Raw genomic sequence first — 20,657 nt, 5'->3', positions numbered from 1 at the left:
AAGATGAAAAGCCAATTCTACACAATCTCTTCAAAAAAAACCAGAATACTTGCCAACTCACGTGGAATCCAACATTACCCTGATACCAAACCAGACAAAGACAGCACCAAAAAAACTGGAGACCAATATTCCTCAAGAAAATAAAAGCAAAAATGTTCTATGAAATACTAGTAAATCAAATCTAATAATATAAAAAAGAAAGGATATACCTTGACCACATCCTAGGAATGCAAGGACGGTTCAATATCTGAAAATCAATGGACTAAAGAAGAAAAATCACATGATCCTATCAGCAGATGCAAAAATATACATTTGACAAGATACACCACCCTTTAATGATAAGAACTCTTAGTAAACTAGGAACATAACTTCCTGGACCTGATAATGTACATCTACAAAACCTACAGCTAATATAATACTTAATACTGACTGAATGGTCTTCCCAAAGATTGGGAACAAGATATATCCTTTCCGATTACTCCTATTCACCATTGTTTGGAAATCCCGGATGGTGCAGTAAAAAAAAGAAAAAGCACAGAGATGACAAAAGAAATAAAACTGTCCTTATTCACAGACAATATGATCACCTACAGTGAAAATATCGAGAAATCCATCAGAAAACTCCTTGTGGGTTTAGAAAGGTTGCAGGATACACACAAAGTCAACACACAAGGTCAACACACAAAAAGCAATCATATTTTAATATAGTAGCAATGAACAATTAGAAATTAAAATGAACAAAACAATATCCTTTACAATTGGTGTCTCAAATATAAAATACTTAAATATTAATAAGTGTATGTAACTTGTATGCTAAAAGCTATACAATGATGATGAAAAAAATTAAAAATGAACTAAATAAATGGAGATACATATTGTATTACAGGATTTGAAAACTCACAAATTCATCTATACAATTGAGCCTTGAGCAACACAGGTTTGACCTGTGTGGGTTCATTTATATGTGAATTTTTATGATAAATACAATATAGTACTTTAAACATATTTTATTCTCTTTATAACTTTTTTCTCTAGATTATAAGAATACAGTATATACTACTATCAACATACAAAATATGTGTTAATCAACCTTTTATGTTATTAGTAATGGAGTGAGTCAACAGTAGGCTATTAGCAGCTAAGTTTCTGGGGAATTAAAAACTACACATGGATTTCTGACTTCATGGAGGGGGTCGGTTCCCCTAATCCCCATGTTGTTAAAGGGTCAACTGTATATTTAATATAAGGAATTCCCATTAAAATCCCAGCAGGATTATTTTCTGTAGATACAGAAAAGATTATTCTAAAATTTATATAGAGAGACAAAGAAACTAGAGAAAATAATTTTGAAAAAGAAAGAAAAAATTGGAGGGACCACTACCTAATTTTGACTTACCATAAAGCTACAGTATTCAAGACAAAGTTCTATTTGCAAAGAGATAGACACAGGGGTCAACTGAACAAAACAGTGTCTAGAAATAGACCCACACAAACAGAAATTCAATTGAGAAAGGACAGTCTTTCCAAAAAATGGTGTTGAAACAACTAAACATCTATATTCAAAAAATAAAATACCTAACACTTTATACAAAAATGAACTCAAAATTGATATGGATGATTTGTTCTAAATGTAAAACGAAGGGACACCTAGCTGGCTAAGTCTGTTAAGCATCTGCCTCCGGCTTAGGTCATGATCTCATGGTCCTGGAACTGAGCCCAGCATCAGGCTCCCTGCTCAATGGTAAGTCTGCTTCTCCCGCTCCCTCTACATCTGCCCCCAATCCGTGCTCTCTCTCTCTTAAATAAATAAATAAATAAAATATTTTTAAAAAGTGAAATGTAAAAGTATGTAATTTTCACAAGAAAACATGACAATATCATCATGCCTGCAGTTAGGGAAAATTTGTAAAACATGACACCAAATACATGATCCATAAAAGATGAAAATTTAAAACTTTTCCTTTATAAAAGATACTGTTAAAAGAATGTAAAGATAAACTATAGACTGAAATAAAATATTTGTAAATCATCTATCTGACGAAGGACTTCAAGTAAGAATACATGAAGAATTCTAAAAAATCAACAGTGAGTAAATAAATAACTCAGGTGAACATAGACTGTTCAGGAACAGACTATTCACCAAAGACGGTATATGGATGTCAAATAAGCACAAGAAAAAAATGTTCGTTACTCATTTGAGAAATGCAAATTAAAATTATTAAGAGCTACCACTATACACTTTTAAGAACGGCTATTAAAAAATACTGAGAGAGGCGCCTGGGTGATTCAGTGGTTGCATGCACATCTGCCTTTGGCTCAAGTCGTGATCCAGGGGTTCTGGGATCGGCCCTGCATTGGGCTCTCAACAGGGAACCTGCTTCTCCCTCTGCCTATGCCTCTGCCTCTCATGAATCAATATATAAAATCTTTAAAAAATTTTTTAAAAAACTAACTTATTTTCCTAACTTTTAGTTTTATTTCACAAGTTCCCAGTAGAGTTCATTTATCAATATTAACAATGAAGTATTGATTTTTGTCATATGTGTACCAACTTTGAGCAGTCTTTCATTACCCATTAACCTCCACTAAGCAAGACCTTCTTTATATTAAAATATACATTAAAACAAAAAAAGAGTAGAAGGATATATTCTAGAGTGATAACTACAGCAAGTTGTTTGTGGGCAATGAGATCGTAAGTAATTTTATTTTGTAAATTTCCCAGAACGAGCTTATATTACCATGGACAGTCCCAAAGCTAAGGAACACTTTCATTCTAGTCCTAGTAATGTTTCCAAAGAAAACTTTGGGACTCCAATCTGTAAGCATGGAGAAAACAAGCAGCCATGATGAGAAAAGGTAGGTAGCACAGACAAAAAAAATCTGCTGGTGGTTTTAATAAGGTTAAGAAAACTAGAGACTCTTAGGAAAGAGAAGGCCAGCTCACCTGAGATTGTTTGAAAACGTCCTTCCCAACCACATCCAAGTTTGAGGGGTCTTTGATGGAACTAACATACTCAGACACAGCCTTGATCACCACATCACAGGGAGGAAGAACCAGCTGATGAGCTCGGACCTAAAGGAGATAAGATCAGCAAGGTACACTGACGTCAGTGATAGATCACTAAGAGAAAAAGTGAAGTAGCGGCATCTGGGTGGCTCAGTCAGTTAAATGTCTGCCTTAGGCTCAGGTTATGATCTCAGGGTCCCAGGATCAACCCCAGCATATGGCTCCCTAATCAGTGGTGCTTTTGCTTCTTCCTCTCCCTGTGCCCCTTCCCCTACTCGAGCTCTGTCTTGCTTGCTATGTCTTTCTCAAACTCTTAAAAAACAAGAGTGAGGGGGCAGCCCTGGTGCCTCAGCGGTTTAGCACCGCCTTCAGCCCAGGGCGTGATCCTGGAGACCCGGGACCGAGTCCAACGTTGGGCTCCCTGCATGGAGCCTGCCTCTCCCTCTGCTTGTGTCTCTGTGGCTCTCTCACTCTTTGTGTCTCTCATGAATAAATAAATAAAATCTTCAAAGCAATCTAGGCTTTTAAAAAAAAAGAGTGAGGTAGGCATAAGGTAGAGAATTCAAATTTAGCAAATGCACTGAGAGATAGTTAAAATCTTTTAAAATATTTCCCCTCAGACTTGGAGGGGTGGGGCAAGTATGTGGAGGAGTAGGGTCCCCAATCACCTGTGCCCACCAACTTACCTAGATAACATTCAAATCAACCTGAAAAATTACGAATTCAAACTGAGACTTAAAGAGAGAACAGCTGGAACACTACATAGAAAAGAGCTTGCGCTTCTAACAAGTCTAACTCGTTTTTAGCCACTTTGCACTGAGCAAAATGACTAGAAAGGACTCACCACAAAAGAAAGAATCAGAAACAGTACTCTCTCCCACAGAGTTACAGAATTTGGATTACAATTCGATGTCAGAAAGCCAATTCAAAAGCACAATAATAAAGCTACTGGTGGCTCTGGAAAAAAGCATAAAGGATTCAAGAGACTTCATGAAGGCAGAATTTAGATCTAATCAGGTCACAATTAAAAATCAATTAAATGAGATGCAATTCAAAGTGGAGGTCCTAACAAGGAGGGTTCATGAGGCAGAAGAGTGAGTGACCTAGAACAAGTTGATGGCAAGGAAGGAAACTGAGGAAAAAAGAGAAACACGATTAAGAGACCAAGAGGAAAGGTTAAGGGAAACAAATAATAGCCTCAGAAGAAAATATCTATGTTTAATTGGGGTTCCAGAGCGCACCAAGAGGGACAGAGGCCCAGAAAGAATATCTGAACAAATTATAGCTGACAACTTCTCTAACTTAGGCAGGGAAACAGGCATTCAGATCCAGGAGATAGAGAGAAGATCTCCCCTAAAATCAATAAAAACTGTTCAACACCTCGACATTTAATAGTTAAACTTGCAAATTCCAAAGATAAAGAGAAGATCCTTAAAGCAACAAGAGACAAGAGATCCCTAACTTAAATGGGGAGAAGTATTAGGTTAACAGCAGACCTCTCCACAGAGACCTGGCAGGCCAGGAAAGCCTGGCAGGATATATTCAGGGTCCTATATTCAGAAGAACATGCAGCCAAGAATACTTTATCCAGCAAGGCTCTCATTCAGAATAGAAGACATAAAGAGCTTTCAAGATAGGCAGAAATTGAAAGAATATGTGACCACCAAACCAGCTCTGCAAGAAATATTAAGGGACACTGTGTAAAAGAAAGAGAAAGCCCAAAGAAACAATCCACAGAAACAAGGATGAATAGGTATTATGATGACACTAAATTCATATCTTTCAATAGTAACTCTGAATGTCAATGGGCCTGGGGCCGTAATGACTCCATCAAAAGGCACAGGGTTTCAGACTGGATAAAAAACCAAGACCCATCTATTTGCTGTCTACAAGAGACTCATCTGAGACCTAAGGACACCTACAGCCTGAAAATAAAAGTATGGAGAACCATTTACCATTCAAATGGTCCTCAAAAGGAAGCTGGGGTAGCAATTTTCATATCAGATAAATTAAAGTTTATCCCAAAGACTGTGGTAAGAGATGAAGAGGGACACTATATCATACTTAAAGGATCTCTCCAACACTAGGATCTAAAAATCATGAATATTTATGCCCCTAATGTGAGAGCTGCAAGTATATCAATTAATAACCAAAGTAAACACACACTTAAATGATAATACACTTATACTGGGAGACTTCCAACATGGCACTTTCTACAAATGACAGATATTCTAAGCACAACATCTCCAAAGAAACAAGAGCTTTAAATGATACACTGGAACACATGGATTTCACAGATATTTACAGAACCTTACATCCAAACGCAACTGAATACACATTCTTCTCAAGTGCACATGGAACTTTCTCCAGAATAGACCACATACTGGGTCACAAGTCAGGTCTCAACAGATACCAAAAATTTGGGATTGTACCCTGCATGTTTTCAGACCATAATGCCTTGAAACTAGAACTCAATCACAAGAAGAAACTTGGAAGAAATCCAAACACTGGAGGTTAAAGAGCATCCTGCTAAAAGATGAAAGGGTCAACCAGGAAGTTAGAGAAGAATTAAAAAGACTCATGGAAACTAATGAGAATGAAGATACAACCATTTAAAATCTTTGGGATACAGCAAAAGTAGTCCTGAGGAGGAAATACATCGCAATAAAAGCATACCTCAAAAAACTGGAAAAAACTCAAATACAAAAGCGAACCTTGCTCCTAAAGGCACTGGAGAACAGCAAAAAAAAACCTACACCAGAGAGGAGGGGCAAGATGGCGGAAGAGTAGGGTCCCAAAATCACCGGTCCCCACCAAATTACCTAGATAACCTTCAAATCATCCTGAAAATCTACGAATTCAGCCTGAGATTTAAAGAGAGAAAGCTGGAATGCTACAGTGAGAAGAGTTCGCCCTTCTATCAAGGTAGGAAGGGGGGGCAGGGAAAGAATTAAAGAAACAAAAGGCATCCAAGGGCGAGGGGCCCCACGAAGAGCCAGGCTAAGCCCAGCGCGAGTGTCCCCAGGACAGGAAAGCCCCGCCCGGAGAAGCAGGAGCTTCACCAATCTTCCCGGGCAGAAAGGCACTTGCAGGGAGTTAGAGCAGGGCCCCATGAGGGGCGGGGATGCGCTCAGGCTCCCTGGGACACTAACAGAGCAACTGCGCACCGGGTAGAGTGTGCCGAGCTCCCTAAAGGACTGCAGCCCCCGCACGCATTGACCCGGGAGCAGGTCAGAGGGGCTCCAGCGGCGGCTCCACGGAGAGGGGGCTGTGTGCCCCGGGAGGAGCTCGGAGGTGGCTCCAGCAGAGGAAGAGGCTCCCTGCGGAGGGGGATGCGCCATGCCAGGAGCAGCACAGCGGGGCTCGGGCAGAGGCTCCGCGTGGAGGGGGCTGCGCGACTGGGAGCACAAATCCAACAGCACAGGCCTCGGAGCACAGGGCGCCGGGGACACAGCCCAGGATCCTACCTCCCTCCGGGGCAGGCAGAGGCCAGGAGGGCCCAGGACTGCAAGGACCCTCCTGCCTCGAGTTGAGCAGATCAGCGGCCCCGCCCCAGAGCCTCCAGGCCCTGCAGACTGAGAGCTCCGGAGTTACTGCGGGGGCTGAATCCAGGTTTCCAGAGCAACCACTGCGGTTGTTCCTCCTGGGGCCTCACAGGGTAAACAACCCCCAATGAGCCCTACAACCAGGCAGGGGGCAGAGCAGCTCCCCCAAGTACTAACACCTGAAATTCAGCACATCAGGCCCCTACCCCAGACGACCAACTAGACGGGCAAGTTCCAGGGGAAGTCAAGTGACTTAAAGTATATAGAATCAGGAGATACTTACTCCCCCGGGTGTTTTTTTTTTTTTTTTTTTGCTTTTTGCTTTTTGCTTTTTGATTTGTTTGCTTCTCCCACCCTTTTTTTCCCTTTCTTTCTTTTTCTTTCTCTTCTCTTTTTTCTTCCTTCTTTTCTATTTTCTTTTTCTCTTTTCTCTCCTTCTCTCCTTTTCCCAATACATCTTATTTTTGGCCACTCTGCACTGAGCAAAATGACTAGAAGGAAAACCTCACCTCAAAAGAAAGAATCAGAAACAGTCCTCTCTCCCACACAGTTACAAAATCTGGATTACAATTCAATGTCAGAAAGCCAATTCAGAAGCACTATTATAAAGCTACTGGTGGCTCTAGAAAAAAGCATAAAGGACTCAAGAGACTTCATGACTGCAGAATTTAGAGCTAATCAGGCAGAAATTAAAAATCAATTGAATGAGATGCAATCCAAACTAGAAGTCCTAACGACGAGGGTTAACGAGGTGGCAGAACGAGTGAGTGACATAGAAGACAAGTTGATGGCAAAGAGGGAAACTGAGGAAAAAAGAGACAGACAAAAGACCATGAAGATAGATTAAGGGAAATAAACGACAGCCTGAGGAAGAAAAAGCTACTTTTACATGGGGTTCCCGAGGGCGCCAAAAGGGACAGAGGGCCAGAATATGTATTTGAACAAATCATAGCTGAAAACTTTCCTAATATGGGAAGGGAAACAGGCACTCAGATCCAGGAAATAGAGAGATCCCCCTGTAAAATCAAGAAAAACCGTTCAACACCTCAACATTTAATAGTGAAGCTTGCAAATTCCAAAGATAAAGAGAAGATCCTTAAAGCAGCAAGAGACAAGAAATACCTGACTTTTATGGGGAGGAGGAGTAGGGGAACACCAGACCTCTCCACAGAGACCTGGCAGGCGAGAAAGGGCGGGCAGGATATATTCAGGGTCCTAAATGAGAAGAACATGCAACCAAGAATACTTTATCCAGCAAGGCTCTCATTCAAAATGGAAGGAGAGATAAAGAGCTTCCAAGACAGGCAGGAGCTGAAAGAATAATTGACCTCCAAACCAGCTCTCCAAGAAATGTTAAGGGGGACTCTTAAAATTCCCCTTTAAGAAGAAGTTCAGTGGAACATTTCACAAAAACAAGGACTGAATAGATATCATGATGACACTAAACTCATATCTTTCAATAGTAACTCTGAACGTGAATGGGCTTAATGACCCATCAAAAGGCGCAGGGTTTCAGACTGGATAAAAAAGCAGGACCCATCTATTTGCTGTCTACAAGAGACTCATTTTAGACAGAAGGACACCTACAGCCTGAAAATAAAAGGTTGGAGAACCATTTACCATTCAAATGGTCCTCAAAAGAAAGCAGGGTAGCCATCCTTATATCAGATAAACTAAAATTTACCCCGAAGACTGAAATGAGAGATGAAGAGGGAGAGGGACACTATATCATACTTAAAGGATCTATCCAACAAGAGGACTTAACAATCATCAATATATATGCCCTGAGTGTGGGAGCTGGCAAATATATCAATCAATTAATAACCAAAGTGAATAAATACTTCGATAATAATACACTTATACTTGGTGACTTCAATCTAGTGCTTTCTATACTTGATAGGTCTTCTAAACACAACATCTCCAAAGAAACAAGAGCTTTAAATGATACACTGGACCAGATGGATTTCACAGATATCTACAGAATTTTACATCCAAACTCAACTGAATACACATTCTTCTCAAGTGCACATGGAACTTTCTCCAGAATAGACCACATACTGGGTCACAAATCGGGTCTGAGCCGATACCAAAAGATTGGGATCGTCCCCTGCATATTCTCAGACCATAATGCCTTGAAATTAGAACTAAATCACAACAAGAAGTTTGGAAGGACCTCAAACACGTGGAGGTTAAGGACCATCCTGCTAAAAGATGAAAGGGTCAACCAGGAAATTAAGGAAGAATTAAAAAGATTCATGGAAACTAATGAGAATGAAGATACAACCCTTCAAAATCTTTGGGATGCATCAAAAGCAGTCCTGAGGGGGGAATACATCGCAATACAAGCATCCACTCAAAAACTGGAAAGGACTCAAATACAAAAGCTAACCTTACACATAAAGGAGCTAGAGAAAAAACAGCAAATAGATCCTACACCCAGCAGAAGAAGAGAGTTAATGAAGAATCGAGTAGAACTCAATGAAACAGAGACCAGAATAACTGTGGAACAGATCAACAAAACCAGGAGTTAGTTCTTTGAAAGAATTAATAAGATAGATAAACCATTAGCCAGCCTTATTAAAAACAAAAAAGACTCTAATAAAATCATGAATGAAAACAGAGAGATCACCACCAATATCAAGGAAATACAAACGATTTTATAAACATATTATGAGCAGCTATAGACCAATAAATTAGGCAATCTAGAAGAAATGGACGCATTCCTGGAAAGCCACAAACTTCTAAAACTGGAAGAAGAAGAAATATAAAACCTGAACAGGCCGATAACCAGGGAGGACATTGAAGCAGTCATCAAAAACCTTCCAAGACTCAAAAGTCCAGGGCCAGATGGCTTCCCAGGGAAATTCTATCAAATGTTTAAAGGAGAAACCATACCTATTTTTCTAAAGCTGTTCTGAAAGAAAAAAAGGGATGGAATACTTACAGACTCGTTCTATGAGGCCAGCATCACCTTAATTCCAAACCAGACATAGATCCAACCAAAAAGGAGAATTATAGACCAATATCCCTGATGAACACACATGCAAAAATTCTCAACAAGATACTAGCCAATAGGATCCAACAATACATTAAGAAGATTATTCACCATGACCAAGTGAGATTTATCCCTGGGATGCAAGGCCGGTTCAACACTCATAAAACAATCAACATGATAGATCATATCAATAAGAGAAAAAAGAACCATATGGTTTCTCAATAGATGTAGAGAAAGCACTTGACAAAACACAGCATCCATTGACTGATCAAAACTTTTCAGACTGTAGGGATAGAGGGAACATTCCTCAGCATCTTAGAAGCCATCTACGAAAAACCCACAGCAAATATCATTCTCAATGGGGAAACACTCGTAGCCTTTCCCCTAAGATCAGGAATTAGACAGGGATGTCCACTCTCACCACCACTATTCAACATAGGACTAGAAGTCCTAGCCTCAGCAATCAGGCAACAAAGAAATAAAAGGCAGTCAAATTAGCAAAGAAAAAGTCAAACACTCCCTACTCATAGATGACATAATAGTCTACATAGCAAATCCAAAAGACTCCACCCCAAGATTGCTAGAACTCATACAGCAATTCAGCAGTGTGGCAGGATACAAAATCAATGCCCAGAAATCAGTGGCATTCCTATACACTAACAGTGAGACTGAAGAAAGAGAAATTAAGGAGTCAGTACCATTTAAAATTGCACCCAAAAGCACCAGATACCTAGGAATAAACCTAACCAAAGAGGTAAAGGATCTATACCCTAAAAACTACAGAACACTTCTGAAAGAAAAGGAGGAAGGCACAAAGAGATGGAAAAATATTGCATGCTCAAGGATTGGAAAAATTAATACTGTGAAAATGTCAAAGCTACCCAGGGCAATTTACACATTTAATGCAATTCCTATCAAAATGCCATGAACTTTCATCAGAGAGTTGGGACAAATCATCTTAAGATTTGTGTGGAATCAGAAAAGACCCCAAATAGCCAGGGGAATACTTAAAAAGAAAACCAGAGCCGGGGGCATCACAATGCCAGATTTCAGGTTGTACTACAAAGCTGTGATCATCAAGACAGTGTGGTACCGTCACAAAAAGAGACACATAGATTAATGGAGCAGAACAGAGAATACAGATATGGGTCCTTAACTCTATGGTCAACTAATATTCGACAAAGCAGGAAAGACTATCCGCTTGTAAAAAGAAGTCTCTTCATTAAATAGTGTGGAGAAAATTGGACATCCACATGCAGAAGAATGAAATTAGACCATTCTTCACACCATACACAAAGATAAACTCAAAATGGATGAAAGATCTAAATGTCTGAGAAGAATTCATGAAAATCCTAGAGTAGAACACAGGCAACACCCTTTTTGAACATGGCCACAGCAACTTCTTGCAAGATACATCTATGAAAGCAAGGGAAACAAAAGCCAAAATGAACTATTGGGACTTCAACAAGATAAAAAGCTTCTGCACAGCAAAAGAAACAGTCAACAAAACTAAAAAACAACCTACAGAATAGGAGAAGATATTTGCAAATGACGTATCAGATAAAGGGCTAGTTTCCAAGATCTATAAAGAACTTATTAAACTCAACACCAAAGAAACAAACAATCCAATCATGAAATGGGAAAAACACATGAACAGAAATTTCACCAAAGACAACATACACATGGCCCACAAGCACATGAGAAAATGCTCTGCATCACTTGCCATCAGATAAATACAAATCAAAGCAACAATGAGATACCATCTCACACCAGTGAGAATGGTGGAAATTAACAAGACGGAAAACAACAAATGTTGGAGAGGATGTGGAGAAAGGGGAACCCTCTTACACTGTTGGTGGGAATGTGAACTGGTACAGCTACTCTGAAAACTGTGTGGAGGTTCCTCAAAGAGTTAAAAATAGAGCTACCCTATGACCCAGCAATTTCACTACTGGGGATTTACTCCAAAGATACAGATGTAATAAAAAACCAAAACACTTGCACCCCAATGTTTATAGCAGCAATGTCCACAATAGCGAAACTGTGGAAGGATCTTCATGTCCATCGAAAGATGAGTGGATAAAGAAGCTGTGGTATATGTATACAATGGAATATTACTCAGCCATTAGAAATGAGAAATACACACCATTTCCTTCAACGTGGATGGACCTGGAGAGTATTATGCTAAGTGAGGTAAGTCAGTCGGAGAAGGACAAACATATACGGTTTCACTCATACAGGGAATATAAAAAATAGCAAAAGAGATTATAGGGGATAGGAGGGAAAATGAGTGGGAAATATCAGTGAGGGTGACAGAACGTGAGAGTCCTCTAACTCTGGGAAACGAACAAGGGGTGGTGGAAAGGGAATTGGGCGGGGGGTTGGGGTGCTAGCTGATGGGCACTCTGGGGGGCACTTGATGGGATGAGTGCTGGGTGTTATGCTGTATGTTGGCAAATCAAACTCCAATAAAAAATATTTAAAAAGATTTTTTCAAAAAAAATATTTTCCTCAGTAATTCTCAGTATTGAACAGTTGGAAAAGATCAAAAAGTATAAAGAAAGATAACATCATATCATTCATAATCCTATTACAGAGATAGCCATGAGTTGATGAGACCATCATAATTGATCAGTTTTCTTTCACAATACCATTTGGTTGCTTCCAATTCTTTATTATTAAATGTAAGGTTTTAATTTGTGGACTGTATTTAGATCCTAATTTGAACTAACCACACACATACAAAAAAACCTTTCTGGGACATTCAGGAAGATCTTTTTTTTTTTAAGATTTTATTTATTAATTCATGAGAGACAGAGACAGAGACAGAGACAGAGACAGAGACAGAGAGGCAGAGACACAGGCAGAGGGAGAATCAGGCTTCATGCAAGTAGCCTGACGTGGGACTCGATCACGGGTCTCCAGGATCACACCCTGGGCTGAAGGTGGCACCATAAACGGCTGACCCACCCAGGCTGCCCAGGAAGATCCTTTTAAAATGGACAAGTAAAATGATACCAAGAAATTATTATAAGTTTTGTTTTTTTTTAAGATTTTATTTATTTATGATAGTCACAGAGAGAGCGAGAGAGAGGCAGAGACACAGGCAGAGGGAGAAGCAGACTCCATGCAGGGAGCCCAACGTGGGATTCGATCCCGGGTCTCCAAGATCCCGCCCTGGGCCAAAGGCAGGCGCCAAACCGCTGCGCCACACAGGGATCCCTAATTTTGTTAAAAGTAATAATGGCATTGTACTTATTATGCATGAAAGTGACCATATGTTTTACAAATGCATATTGAAGAATGTGGGAGTAAAATGACTTGTGTTCCAGAATTTATTTTAAAATACATGAGCAACAGAAACAAACAAAACATCCCAGCAAGTTTGGCTACATCTTGGTAACTGTTGGAGGTAGAAGATGTTATAATAGTGACTATGTTATTATTTTCTCCCCTTTATAATACTTGAAAAAAATTTAAATACAAGTTTTTTTTAATGCCGTGATAAAATGTAGGTATCATTTGCTGTTCACTTTCCAATTAATTAATTACAAGCTTCCTAAAATTATAATTAATCAGTCAAAGAGTATAAACTTCTTAAAGGCTTTTTATATAAAATTGTTTAGGCAGAAGGCTCTATCATTCATTCCTTCAACAAGTATTTATTGCACACTGTTTACTAACTAGGTACTGTCATACGCAGCAAGAATACAACTGTAAACAAGATAAAGATCACTGCCCTCATGGAAGCTTAAATTGTGGGGTAGGTGTGTCAAAATAGGGTGATGAGAGTCAAACGGAATAAAGACGTGAAATGCATACTGTGCTAGATATAGATAAGTGCTATGGAGAAAATCTAAGAAGAGGGTGACCTTGGGAATGCAAGTGTATACATGCATGTGCACAAGCATGTGTTACGAAATAAGATGGTCAGGAAACGCCTCACTGAGAAAATGACATTTAAGAAAACCTAGAAGGGTGATGACATAGCTATATGGGAGGAAAAAATGTCTCAAGTAGAGAAAATAATACATACAAAGGTTCTAACAAAAAAAGAAGAGAAAAGACAACAACTGTAACAGAGGTCAGTCAGGACAGAACTTTGTAGGCCATGGTCAAGACTGACATGAATAGCCGCTGGAGGATTCTGAATAGAGAAGTAACATGATCTGAATCAGTTTTTAAGATTCACCCTTGCTGTTTTGCTAAGACTAGGTTTTGGGGAGGGGAAGAGTGCAAATAGAAGACCAACAGTTAATAAGCTGTTATAATAATCCAAGCAAGAAATAATGGTGGTTTGTCCAGGAAAGTAGCAATGAAAATGGTGAGAAGTAGACATATATTGGAGGGAGAACTGATGGTATTTGTGGCAGAGAAAATATAGAGTGTGAGAAAGAGAGAGAGAAGTCAAGGATGACTCTATGGTTTTTAGCATGAACAATTAGAAGGCTGAGACTGCCATGAATAAAAACGGGGAAGGCTCTGGGAGGAACAGATTTAGGGGAAAGATCATGAGTTTCCACTTAGATACACTTCCTTAAGATTTTTAGTAGGCTCTCAGATATTACAATCTGGAGTTCAAGAGGGATATCAAAACTAGAGACATACTTAGGAGTCATCAATGAACAGGTGATACTTAAAGTCATGAGACTGAATGATATCAATCACTAAGGCAGAAAATGTAGGGCGAACTAAGAGAAGGCACCAAGGATAGAATTCTGGGGCACTCCAAAGATAAGAAGTACAAAAGAAGACAAAGGAGCAACAAAGGAAACAAAAACAACAGCCAGGGAAGTAGGAAGGAAACTAGAAGAGAGTGGTGCCCTTAAAGCTTACTGAAGAACAGGTTTTAAGGAAGAGGGAGTGAGCAATTGGGTCAAAAGCTGCTGATTGGCCAAGTAAGATAAAAACTGAGAACTGGCCATTAGATTTATTAACTTGATCAAGGACTATTAACACCTTGACCTCATAAAGAACAATTTCAGTAAAAGAGATTGCAGAGAGAATAGGAAAAAGGGACAATAAACAGCTCAAGTGTAAAAAACTCTCTAGAAGGCATATGGGCCGTAAGAGAATAGGAAATATGGAACAGTAGCTTGGGTGGAGGGAGTAAGATCAAGAGTAAGATTTGATTTTTTAAAGATTTTATTTATTTATTCATGAGAGACACACAGAGAGAGGCAGAGACATAGGCAGAGGGAGAAGTAGGCTCCCAGCAGGGAGCCAGATGCTAGGCCTGATCCTGAAATTCTGGGATCATGCCCTAAGCCAAAGGTGGAGCTCAACCCCTGAAATACCCAGGAATTCCTGCTTTATTTTTTTTTTTAATATGGATGCATGCTTATAAATCTGATTGGAAAAAATCCAACTAAGAGAGAAAAACTGATGATGTGGGAGAAAGAAGTAAGATTTGTAAAAGTGATGCCCTTAAGTTAGCAAGAGGGGATGTGACTTGGCATGTAAGTAAAGAGGTTGGCCTTAGATGGGAACATGGACAGGTCATCCGCAGTTAACAAAAGGCAGGCAAAACATGTGGGCACATAGATGCACATAGGTAAGAATACGAAAGCCTAGGAGCTGGTGGAATTTTTGTTTCAAATGCTTTCATTTTCTCAGTGAAATAGGAAGCCAGCTCATGAGCTGACAGTGAGCAGAAGGAGGGAGTATTAGAGGTTGAGGAGAAAGGAAAAGGTATAAACCAGCAGAGTTAAAGAATTAGAGAAAAGTTAAATATTCACCAACTCACAATACCACTAGAAATGTATGAGAGTATCAGTCTCGACATAGCCTTGACAGGAGTGGGCAGACTAATTTTTCAATATTTGCCAAACCGTTAGGTTAAAAAAAATAATTTGCATGTCTGATCAATAGTAAGATTTAACATCTATCTACTCATACTATTGGACACTGCATTTCTTCTTTTGTGAACTGTCTGCTTCAGTCTTTTCCTCATTATTTCATGTACTGGTGTATTAGTATTTCATATCTGAGATTTGTATGAATCCTTAAGATAGTAAGGGTATTCTCTTCAACAAATGGTGTTGGGAAAACTGGATAGCTACATGAAAAAGAATGAAACTGCTCCACTCTCTTACACCAAAGAAGACATACACATAGCAACTGACACATGAAAAGACACTCAACATCACTCATCATCCGGGAAATGCAAACCTAAACTAATAATGAGGTATCACCTCACACCTGTCTGAAGGGTTAAAATAAAAAACACACAAATAAATAACAGGTGTTGGCAAGGATGTGTAGAAAAATGAATTCTCTTACACTGTTGGTAGGAATGCAAACTGGTACAGCCACTGTGGAAAACAGTATGGATATTCCTCAAAAAGTTAAAAATAAAACTTCCCTATGATGCAAAAGCTACCAAGTTAAAAAAAAAAGAGTGAAAACATTAATTCTAACAGATACATGCACTCCTATGTTTTTAGCAGCACTATTTACAATAAACAAATTATGGAAAAAGCCCAAGTGCCCATAATAGATGAATGGATAAAGATGGTGGGACCTCAGTTCCTGAGCAACAGGGGCAAGTCTCATTTCTCAAGCAGAGCACCACACACAGTGTTAAAACGTGCCCCCCTGCACCATTGGGGACCAAATACTGCCCACTATAGGCAAAGAGAGCCTTTGCAAACAACCAGACTGAAGAAAAAAGGGGCCAAGACTCAATAGCAAAGCACATGCAACACATGTAGGAGACATTCCTTGAAGTGCCATGTCCTGGGGAACAGGGGACACTATGCTACAGGGCACCGCAGGGAACTCATCTTCATAAGGCTATTATCATTAACAGCAAGAGAAGTAGCTGACTTTCCTAACAGAAAGAAACACATGAAAAGTCAGACAAAGGGATCCCTGGGTGGCGCAGCGGTTTGGCGCCTGCCTTTGGCCAAGGGCGCGATCCTGGAGACCCCGGATCGAATCCTACGTCGGGCTCCCGGTGCATGGAGCCTGCTTCTCCTTCTGCCTATGTCTCTGCCTCTCTCTCTCTCTCAATCTCTCTCTCTCTCTCTCTATGTGACTATCATAAAATAAATAAAAATAAATAAAAATTTAAAAAAATTTAAAAAAAAGAAAAGTCAGACAAAATGAGAAGAGAGAGTATTATTACCCAAATGAAAGAACAGAGCCAAACCACAGCAAGGGATCTAAGTGAAACTGATGTAAGTAATAGGCCTGATAGAGAATTTAAACTATCAATCATAAAGATATTCACTAGACTTGAGAAAAGGGTAAAGGACATCAGTGAGACCCTTAACATAGAGATAAGAACTAATCAGAGATCAAGAACAGGAGGAGGAGCAAGATGGCAGAGGAGTAGGGTCCCCAAATCACCTGTCCCCAACAAATTACCTACATAACCTTCAAATCATCCTGAAAATCTACGAATTGGGCCTGAGATTTAAAGAGAGAACAGCAGGAATGCTATAGTGAGAAGAGTTCACCCTTCTATCAAGGTAGGAAGATGGGGAAAAAAGAAATAAAGAAACAAAAGGCATCCAAGGTGGAGAGGCCCCACGAGGAGCCGGGCTAAGGCCGGGGCAAGTGTCCCCAGGACAGGAGAGCCCCGTCCGGGAGAAACAGGAGCTGCACCAATCTTCCTGGGCGGAAAGGCCTCGCAGGGATTTGGAGCAGGACCCCAGGAGGGCGGGGATGCCCTCAGGCTCCCTGGGACACTAACAGATACCTGTGCCCCAGGAGAGTGCGCCGAGCTCCCTAAGGGCTGCAGCGCGCACGCATTGACCCGGGAGCAGTTCACAGGGGCTCGGGCAGAGGAAGAGGCTCCATGCGGAGGGGGCTGCGTGGCTCCGGGAGCAGCTCGGAGGGGGTCCAGCGGGGAGCGCGAATCCAACAGCGCCGGTCCGGGAGCGCAGGGTGCCAGGGACACAGCCCAGGATTCAACCTCCCCCCGGGATAGGCAGAGGCCGGGAGGGCCCAGGACAGCAAGGACGCTCCTGCCCCGAGCTGAGGAGATCAAAGGCCCGCCCCCTGAGCCTCCAGGCCCTGCAGGCTGAGAGCTCCTTAGTTACTGTGGGAGCTGAATCCAGGGCTCCAGAGCTGGCCTCTCCACTGTGGTTGTTCCTCCTGGGGCCTCACGGGGTAAACGACCCCCACTGAGCCCTGCACCAGGCAAGGGGCAGCGTATCTCCCCCAAGTGCTAACACCTGAAAATCAGCACAACAGGCCCCTCCCCCAGAAGAACAGCTACAAGGACAAGTTCCAGGGGAAGTCAAGGGACTTAAAGTATACAGAAACAGAAGACACTACCCATGTTTTGTTTTGTTTTTTCTTTTTTTTTTTGCTTTTTGATTTCTGTTTGCTTCCCCCCCTCTTTTTTTCCTTTCTTTCTTTTTCTTCTCGTTTTTCTTTTTTTCTTCCTTTTTTCTTTTTCTCTTTTCTTTCCTTCTTTCTCTCCTCTCTTTTTCTCCTTTTCCCAATACAACTTATTTTTGGCCACTCTGCACTGAGCAAAATGACTAGAAGGAAAACCTCACCTCAAAAGAAAGAATCAGAAACAGTCCTCTCTCCCACAGAGTTACAAAATCTGGATTACAATTCAATGTCAGAAAGCCAATTCAGAAGCACTATTATAAAGCTACTGGTGGCTCTAGAAAAAAGCATAAAGGACTCAAGTGACTTCATGACTGCAGAATTTAGAGCTAATCAGGCAGAAATTAAAAATCAATTGAATGAGATGCAATCCAAACTAGAAGTCCTAACGACGAGGGTTAACGAGGTGGCAGAACGAGTGAGTGACATAGAAGACAAGTTGATGGCAAAGAGGGAAACTGAGGAAAAAAGAGACAAACAATTAAAAGACCATGAAGATAGATTAAGGGAAATAAACGACAGCCTGAGGAAGAAAAACCTACGTTTAATTGGGGTTCCCGAGGGCGCCAAAGGGACAGAGGGCCAGAATATGTATTTGAACAAATCATAGCTGAAAACTTTCCTAATCTGGGAAGGGAAACAGGCACTCAGATCCAGTAAATAGAGAGATCCCCCCCTAAAATCAATAAAAATCGTTCAACACCTCGACATTTAATAGTTAAGCTTCCAAATTCCAAAGATAAAGAGAAGATCCTTAAAGCAGCAAGAGACAAGAAATCCCTGACTTTTATGGGGAGGAGGAATAGGGTAACAGCCGACCTCTCCACAGAGACCTGGCTGGCTAGAAAGGGCGGGCAGCATATATTCAGGGTCCTAAATGAGAAGAACATGCAACCAAGAATACTTTATCCAGCAAGGCTCTCATTCAAAATGGAAGGAGAGATAAAGAGCTTCCAAGACAGGCAGGAACTGAAAGAATATGTGACCTCCAAACCAGCTCTGCAAGAAATTTTAAGGGGGACTATTAAATTCCCCTTTAAGAAGAAGTTCAGTGGAACAATCCACAAAAACAAGGATTGAATAGATATCATGATGACACTAAACTCATATCTTTCAATAGTAACTCTGAACGTGAATGGGCTTAATGACCCATCAAAAGTCGCAGGGTTACAGACTGGATAAAAAAGCAGGACCCATCTATTTGCTTTCTACAAGAGACTCATTCTAGACAGAAGGACACCTACAGCCTGAAAATAAAAGGTTGGAGCAACATTTACCATTCAAATGGTCTTCAAAAGAAAGCAGGGGTAGCCATCCTTATATCAGATAAACTAAAATTTACCCCAAAGACTGTAGTGAGAGATGAAGAGGGACACTATATCATATTTAAAGGATCTATCCAACAAGAGGACTTAACAATCATCAATATATATATGCCCCGAATGTGGGAGCTGCCAAATATTTAAATCAATTAATAACCAAAGTGAAGAAATACTTAGACAATAATACACTTATACTTGGTGACTTTGATCTAGTTCTTTCTACCCTCGATAGGTCTTCTAAGCACAACATCTCCAAAGAAACGAGAGCTTTAAATGATACACTGGCCCAGATGGATTTCACAGATGTCTACAGAACTTTACATCCAAACTCAACTAAATACACATTCTTCTCAAGTGCACATGGAACTTTCTCCGGAATAGACCACATACTGGGTCACAAATCGGGTCTGAACCGACACCAAAAGATTGGGATCATCCCCTGCATATTCTCAGACCATAATGCCTTGAAATTAGAACTAAATCACAACAAGAAGTTTGGAAGGACCTCAAACACGTGGAGGTTAAGGACCATCCTGCTAAAAGATGAAAGGGTCAACCAGGAAATTAAGGAAGAATTAAAAAGATTCATGGAAACTAATGAGAATGAAGATACAACCATTCAAAATCTTTGGGATGCAGCAAAAGCAGTCCTAAGGGGGAAATACATCGCAATACAAGCATCCATTCAAAAACTGGAAAGGACTCAAATATAAAAGCTAACCTTACACATAAAGGAGCTAGAGAAAAAACAGCAAATAGATCCTACACCCAGCAGAAGAAGAGAGTTAATTAAGATTCGAGCAGAACTCAACGAAATCGAGACCAGAAAAACTGTGCAACAGATCAACAAAACCAGGAGTTGGTTCTTTGAAAGAATTAATAAGATAGATAAACCATTCGCCAGCCTTATTAAAAAGAAGAGAGAGAAGACTCAAAATAATAAAATCATGAATGAGAAAGGAGAGATCACTACCAACACCAAGGAAATACAGACGATTTTAAAAACATATTATGAACAGCTATACGCCAATAAATTAGGCAATCTAGAAGAAATGGACGCATTCCTGGAAAGCCACAAACTACCAAAACTGGAACAGGAAGAAATAGAAAACCTGAACAGGCCAATAACCAGGGAGGAAATTGAAGCAGTCATCAAAAACCTCCCAAGACACAAAAGTCCAGGGCCAGATGGCTTCCCAGGGGAATTCTATCAAACGTTTAAAGAAGAAACCATACCTCTTCTACTAAAGCTGTTTGGAAAGATAGAAAGAGATGGAGTACTTCCAAATTCGTTCTATGAGGCCAGCATCACCTTAACTGCAAAACCAAAGACCCCCACCAAAAAGGAGAATTACAGACCAATATCCCTGATGAACATGGATGCAAAAATTCTCAACAAGATACTAGCCAATAGGATCCAAGAGTACATTAAGAAAATT

At 40.3% G+C, this 20,657-nt stretch overlaps 1 protein-coding gene across 5 annotated transcripts in view; it reads right to left on the bottom strand.

Annotated features, from left to right (window-relative positions):
- Positions 1-20,657, bottom strand: part of FAM120C (family with sequence similarity 120 member C) — a 162,239-nt gene that overhangs the window by 107,160 nt on the left and 34,422 nt on the right. For all 5 annotated transcript variants that reach the window (XR_012026464.1, XR_012026465.1, XM_072816738.1 and 2 more), the window contains exon 4: positions 2,945-3,073. Coding sequence is in view for 3 of the 5 variants with exons in the window: in XM_072816738.1 (XP_072672839.1) it covers positions 2,945-3,073 (129 nt within the window). In the remaining 2 variants the exon portion in view is untranslated. The remainder of the gene's footprint in view (positions 1-2,944; positions 3,074-20,657) is intronic.

Source organism: Canis lupus, chromosome X, assembly GCF_048164855.1.
Source record: "Canis lupus baileyi chromosome X, mCanLup2.hap1, whole genome shotgun sequence".
Taxonomy (NCBI): Eukaryota; Metazoa; Chordata; class Mammalia; order Carnivora; family Canidae; genus Canis; species Canis lupus.
This window is presented reverse-complemented; position numbering and strand designations above follow the sequence as displayed.